The 6694-nt window shown below is 52.8% G+C and overlaps 1 protein-coding gene across 1 annotated transcript; it reads right to left on the bottom strand.

The window, feature by feature from the left end:
* Positions 1-896: 896 nt before the first annotated feature.
* Positions 897-4958, bottom strand: ACTMAP (actin maturation protease; the record flags this gene model as incomplete). The annotated part of the gene is made up of 6 exons (XM_080703193.1): positions 897-1234; positions 2013-2083; positions 2167-2296; positions 2648-2772; positions 3197-3265; positions 4642-4958. The coding sequence occupies 6 exons, from the start codon at positions 4956-4958 to the stop codon at positions 897-899; spliced, it is 1050 nt and encodes a 349-aa protein (XP_080559319.1).
* Between the last annotated feature and the right edge of the window lie 1736 nt (positions 4959-6694).

Genomic DNA, 6694 nt, shown 5'->3' with positions numbered 1-6694 from the left:
ACTCATTAAGTAGTTGAGGCTGACTGTGAACCTGCGATCTCCCATCTCAGCCTCCCAAGTACTGGATTGCAGGTGTGCACCATCTCGCCCGGCTTCAGTCTTACCACTTGTCAGATGGGAGTGGCTATAGTTTGAAAATATCTCCCCAAAGTCCATGTGTTGGAAACCTTATCCCCAAATTCACAGGTTGATGGTATCTGAAGGCGGAGTCTTTATAAGAGGTAATTAGATGAGGCCCTGAGGGTGAGGCTCCATGACGGCAGCTATGGCTTTATAAGCAGATGAGACCTGAGCTGGTTCGCTTGTTCTGTCTCCCCATGAAGGCACTCGCCTGCTGCCATGCTGTGCTCTTGCACTTTGCAGCCACCAGAGCTGGGCCAAATTAACATTTTTTCTTTAAAGAATAGACAGAGCCAGGCGTGATGGCGCACGCTTGTAATCCTGGAGATGGAGACAGGAGGATCGCACAGGTTCGAAGCCAGCCTCGCTGACTTAAGAGACCCTGTTTCCAAATAAAAATATAAAAATAGGTCTGGGAGTGTAGCCTGGAGGTAAAAGGGTTTCCAGGAAACCCAATATCACACACACACAAAAAAGATGGTTATTTAATAAAACAGAAACGAGTAGGAAAACTGGACTAGGACAGAAGGACTCTAAGATGTCCCTCACAGGGCTGGAGAAGCCATAACTGCACCTAGATGGGATCTGAAACCCCCAGAAGATACATGGTGGGCAGTGTGACTAGCCTGAGTGCAGGGATTTCTCCCTGAGAAAGTGCTACTTGAACCATGATGGAGGAATTGAGTGATCTTTAGCTGCAGGCTGGAGCACAGCCCTGAGAAGCAGGGGTGACAGTCAAGCTGTAGTCAGGAGCTCCAGCACTAGTGACTTGAGCACTAGTGGCTCGACTCCCCTGGTCTGAGGAGCAGGGCCTGGCCACAGAGGCCGGCCTGTACTCCACCCGCGGGCACCACATACACCCGTCCGTCGTTGGCCCTAGAGGGTGAGAAGTCTGTCAGCTGCAGATTGCTTTCCCGGACCTGGTCATAGTCCCACAGCTGGTAGTGCCAACTCTTGCCCTGCTTGGCGAGAAGGAAGACAGCACCCGGGGAGCCTTCCTCTGGCAGGGATGGCAGCTGGCATGATGTGCCGGGCTCAGGGTGGAACAGGCCTGGCAGCTCGGGGTCCTCAGTGTAGCCAAGGCTCGGCACACCCCGCACACCTAGCAGAACCCCTGGGGAGAGGAGAAGTGAGTGGCAGGTGACTGGATTCCATCCACTTCAACCTTCCAGGGTGGCGCTGCCTTGATTCCCACATAACAGAATTCTGTCAGTGGAGGTCAGCAGGCACACTGCTGGGTCGGGACTGGGACCAGGGCATCTGGCTCCAAAGCTGTAGGCATTTTAAGTTCTGCCTCCCACAGCATAGGGGAGGCAGGGAGGTGGTGACAGACAAGGCAAACGCCATCTGTCATCTCTAGCTGTCATGAAAGACTCGCTCGGGGAGGAGCCCTCGGGGCCACATAGCCAGGAAGAGGCCGAATGCACCTTGGATCTTGGCCGATCTTGGCCTTCTGACGTGCGCAGGAGCTGGCCCTCTTTCAGGAGGTGGAATGAGGATGACAATGCTGGTGACACACTAGGCACTGTTCAAAGTTTCACGAAGTCTTCCTATGAAGCTGCCTGATGGGATGGGTCTACTGTCACCCTCAATTTCCATATGGTAAACAGAGGTCCAAACAGGTGAAAACACCTGCCCAGAGTCACAGGCCTGGGAGTGGCTGGGCAGGGCTTGTGCTCTGAGCTTGTCTGTGGAAAGCCCAACAGGCAGATGCCCGAGGCACCTGCTGCCTGCGAGAACTTGTGCTGAGTACCCTGCAGGGATGGGTAGCCCATCTCTGATCCGTGCCTTGAATGGCGGTGGAGGCCCTAGTGCAGGGATGACAATGTGGAGAGGGCTGATAGAGGCTGGGAAAACTCAGAGGGGCACGGGGCAAAAGAGGGGGCACCCACCTGCGCTCACTGCCCAGTGGGCCTTGTGGCCCTTCCTTTGACACGGCTCGTGGTTGAAGTCCTCATCATAGCTGGTGTTGGTGTTAAGGCCAGAACTGTGGGGGTGGCCCTGAAACCCGGCCCTTGCCCTTCTCCCTCCCAGGCCCTGGGATACGGGATGAGAAGGGGGTGTCCTGTGACAAGGTGCTGTAGGACAAGGGCTCTGTTGGGACCACCCAGGCCACCGCAGAGCAGCTCAGCTTGGCAGCCCAGGGTCTCCTGGGCCAGCTTGCCCATGTCGGCCACTGCAGGAGAGAGCACATGGGGGTTGGGGGGTCGTGGTGTGTCTGACACCTGCTAACACATTCATGTTTCCAATCCGCACCATGCCCACCACCTCCATGTGAGGCACGGAGAGGGCCGGCCACTCGTCCATGGCCGCCCACAGTGGTGAGGTGGCAGAGCTGGGCTTGGCACCCAGGCAGTCTGGCACCAGATTCTACCTGGTGACTGTTCTGGCCTACAGGCAAGGGCATAGCCCTGGACAATGAACGAGACCCTCACGTGCCTGCAGCACCCCACTGGCCTCTAGGCTCCCTCTTAGGGAAGAAGAGACAATGCAGCACCAAGCTCAGGCCTTTCCCCATCCCACTCACCAGAGAACATCTCTCCCTGGGCTGTGTAGCCTCTCTCCGTGGCCACCTGTACGAGTCTCTCCAGGGGGATGCTGCGAGGAGGCGACAGGAGAGAGCTTGCCATCCACAAGGCCACCAACCCGCACCTGGGAGACAAACCCAGGCCCTTAACTCCACCTTCATGTCTTTATGGGTCCCTCTACCCAGGAAGCCAGAGTGGGGGCAAGGTTTACCACCCTGGGGGAGTTCCCCATCCCTTTCACAGACCAGGTGAGGAGATCTGATTTCCCTCCATGGGAGATGATGACCCAGGCCTGAGCCTGGGGATGGAGGTCACCTGGGCTTCCTGGGACCGGGGGCCAAGGAGGAGTTAGACGGCCAAGGGCATTTATTCACCCAGGGACACCCACTCCTTGCTCACTGGTCCCACCTGTGTTTACTAGGCATGCACCCAGGACCCAGGGTGGAAAGTTCCCGCTATCCATCCGCCCTCAGGCTGCTGGGATGGAGACTCTTCCCACTCTCCCAGGCCCGTCCTCACACGCCCATGGTGGTGGTGGGGGCACATACTGAGGGCCTTCTTGGATGAGGGAGGGCAGGTCAGCACAGAAGAGGATCCACTGCAAGTCACTTCGGAACCTGAAGCAGAGCCACCAGCAGGTCACAAGAGAACAGCTATGAATCTCAAGATGCGACTAGGCGCGGGTGTCCAAGACAGGGAGGGGCTCTGGCCTCAGCCACTGGCTCCCTCTTCCCCGAGGAGGCAGCTCCCTTCCTAAGGCTCCGTGTGTCTCATCTTCCTCCTGCCTGCTCCCTGCTCTTTCTCTCAAGGATTGAAGGGCAAAAAGCAGATGTGCAAATTTGGTAAGTACAACTCAGATTTATTTAGGAGACTTCTCAAAGGGATGTCTTACCCCCAAATTCTGTGACTTCCCTGGCCTTTCAAATCTGTTAAAGAGCCGGGTGTGGTGGTGCACGCTTGTAATCCCAGCATTTGGGAGGCTTGGACAGGAGGATAGCGGTTCGCAGACAGCCTCAGCTACTTAGTGAGGCCCTCTGCAACTCAGTGAGACCCAGTTTCAAAATTAAGAATCAAGCCAGGCGTGGTGGCGCACGCTTGTAATCCCCGCGCTTGGGAGGCAGAGACAGGAGGATTGCGCAGGTTCGAAGCCAGCCAGCGCGCGTTGGCTTAGGAGACCCTGTTTCCAAATAAAAATGTAAAAATAGGTCTGGGAGTGTAGCCCGGAGATAGAAGGGCTTCCAGGAACCCCAGTACCACCAAAAAAAAAAAAAACAAAAAACAAACAAAACAAAAAAACAACAAAAAAACAAAATTAAGAATCAAAAATAGGGCAGGGGGTGTACCTCGGAGGTAGAATGCCCCTAAGTTCCATCCTCAGACCCACAAAAAAAAAAAAAATAAATAAAAAATAAATAGATAAAAAAAATATGGCTGGAGAGCTTAGGCATTTCTTCATGAGTCTAAGGAAGTCCTTTTTTTCTCTTATCTAATTGAGTCCCCAAGCACCATCCCTCCTGTGAAGGTTCCTCTCTGGGGAAGCTGGCTCAGGGCCTCCCTCCAAGCAGAGCCTTTCCCTGGCCCCCAGGGTCCTGGGTGTGCACAGGACGCAGGCTCCCTTCACCCTGCCTGCCATGTGAGCTTGTGCTTGCCCACTTCCCAGACCCATCTCTGCTATTTCCCCTGTCTGCTTAAGGAGATATTTGTGGTTCCTTAAAAAGAACACAAGTCCCCATTTTACTCTGGGCCACTGCCCAGGCCTTAGGCTCCCATCACATACTCACTCTTTACATCACTGGAGCAGTAGTGCTCGGGCTCCCTTCTCCCCAAATGACAGCCCAGTCTGGCCCAGACTCTCTCTGTGCTCTGCCATCACCGCCCCGACCACCCTGGGCTACTGCAGTGGAGAGTAGGGGACTGAAGACTGGCCTGGGGACGAAGGGTTTGGGTTTGGTGACACCCTGGGTGGGTGTGTGAAGTGGGGAGGCGTCCCTACCGGTTTTTGTGCAGCCTCAGGAGCCTCTTCACGTCTTCTCTGCCCTTGGGGTCTGGACCTGCCTTCTCCAAGGCCTCTTTCAGGAGCTGGCTCTTCTCCAGGCCATAGACGTGAGGGGGAGCAGTCCTCATGGCAGCCCGCAGGGGTGGCAGGGGGGGAGGAGGGGGAATATGGGTCTGGAGACCACAGGGGTGGGGTAGGAAAGCTAAGTTCGGGGGACTTGGTGGTAGGGGAGGTGGAAGTATGGAGGTTTGGAGTGCAGAGGTTCTTGGAGAAGAAACTGGGGGGTCTAGGGGAGGAGAACATGGAGAAGTCATTTTGGGGTGTGTAGGATGGGCCAAGAGATTGAGGCTAGGAGAGGTTAGGATCCTCCAAAAGGGTTGGTCTTAGGAGGACTGAATAACAGGTGTGAAAGAATCAGGTTTAAAATTTGAAACAGTGGGAGCAGGGACTAGGATCTATTAATCTCAGGTTTCATAAACTTGAAATCTGAGCTGGGCGTGGTGGCGCACGCTTGTAATCCCCTTGCTTGGGAGGCAGAGACAGGAGGATCGTGCAGGTTCGAAGCTAGCCGCACTTGCTTAAGAGACCCTGTTTCCAAAAATATATATATAAAATAGGTCTGGGAGTGTAGCCTGGAGAAGGGTTTCCCGGAACCCCAGTACCACCAAAAACAAACAAACAAAAAACAACAAAAAAACCCCTGAAATCAGTTTTTGGTATGGGACTGAGGCAAATTGGGCTGAATCGGGAAGTTTAGGAAGGGAAATTATGTACCTATTATGTCATTTTTTTGTGAGTGGAAATTCCTGGGTATTTGGGGATAAGAAGGCTCAGAGTGAGGTGCCTAACGAACAAGATTTAGCCAAGAGTGGTGGTGCACGCTTGTAATACCAATACTTGGGAGGCTGAGATGGGAGGATTGAAGCATTGTAGCAAGACTCTCAAAGACCCTGTTTCAAAAAATAAAAAATAAATGCTTTATTTTCAAAAAATAAAAAATAAATTTTTTATTGAATTACAAACATGTGCATGGTGGCACATGTTTGTAATTCAAGTACTTAAGAGGCTGAGACACGAGGATCACAGGTTCCAGGACGGCCCCAGCAAATAGTGAGACTCTCAACCTAGGCAGACCCTGTTTCAAAATAAAAATAAAATAAAATGGGGCTGGGGGTATAAAATAAAATAGTAGCTCAGAGGTAGAATACCCTGGGTTCAATCTCAGCAAACACAGACACACACAGAATTAGGGGTATAACTTGGAAGTAGAATGCTCCCGGGTTCAGTCCCCGGTACCACAAAATAAAAAAAAAAATAAAAAAAGGACTGGTAGTGTAGCCAGGAGACATAATGGCCCGGTTCATCCTCCTGTACAAAAACAAACAAAAAAACAGCCCAGCCTCGTGGCCCAGCCTGTAATCCCACTACTCGGCAGGCTGCGACAGGAGGATTGCGGGTTTGAGGCCAGCCTCAGCAAGTGGTAAGGCTCTCATCAACCTAACAAGACCTTGTTTCAAAATAAAAATAAAAACTAGAGAGGGGCGGTAAGTCCCCAGGCCCACCCCCATACACACACAGAGACAAAGAGGGAGGAGAGGCAAGACTTAGAGGCCCAGGGATAGAGATCCGAGGAACTTATTTTTGTTTTTTTTTTTTTGGTAATGAGGGTTAAACTCAGAGGTATTCTACCCCAATTCTATTTTTGAAAAAGGGTCTCTTCGAAGTTGCTTTGGCTGGCCTCAAACTTGCGATCCTGTTGTCTCAGCCTCCCAAGTACTGGGATTACAGGAGTGCGCTACCCAGCCCGGCTGAGATCGAAGGAATTTAGACTCGGTTCCCCCTCACATCCCAGGCCCAATTCGAACTTTGGGGCTGACCTTTGGGCCAGAGGACAAGAGGTCAAAATGGACACCAGGCAGGGAAAATAGCCTAGTTGTGGAGATCCTGGTATCAGCAACAGGAAAAGTCTGTGTTGCAGAATGCCGGAAGAAATCGTGACACGCTCGCACAGGAGAAAAGTTCAACTAGGAGACGCCTTCTCTTGCAAAAT

The sequence above is a fragment of the Muscardinus avellanarius genome (assembly GCF_963383645.1).
Source record: "Muscardinus avellanarius genome assembly, chromosome: 10".
Lineage (NCBI taxonomy): Eukaryota > Metazoa > Chordata > Mammalia > Rodentia > Gliridae > Muscardinus > Muscardinus avellanarius.
Note: the sequence above shows the minus strand (reverse complement) of the source record. Positions and strands in the feature narration are given on the sequence as shown.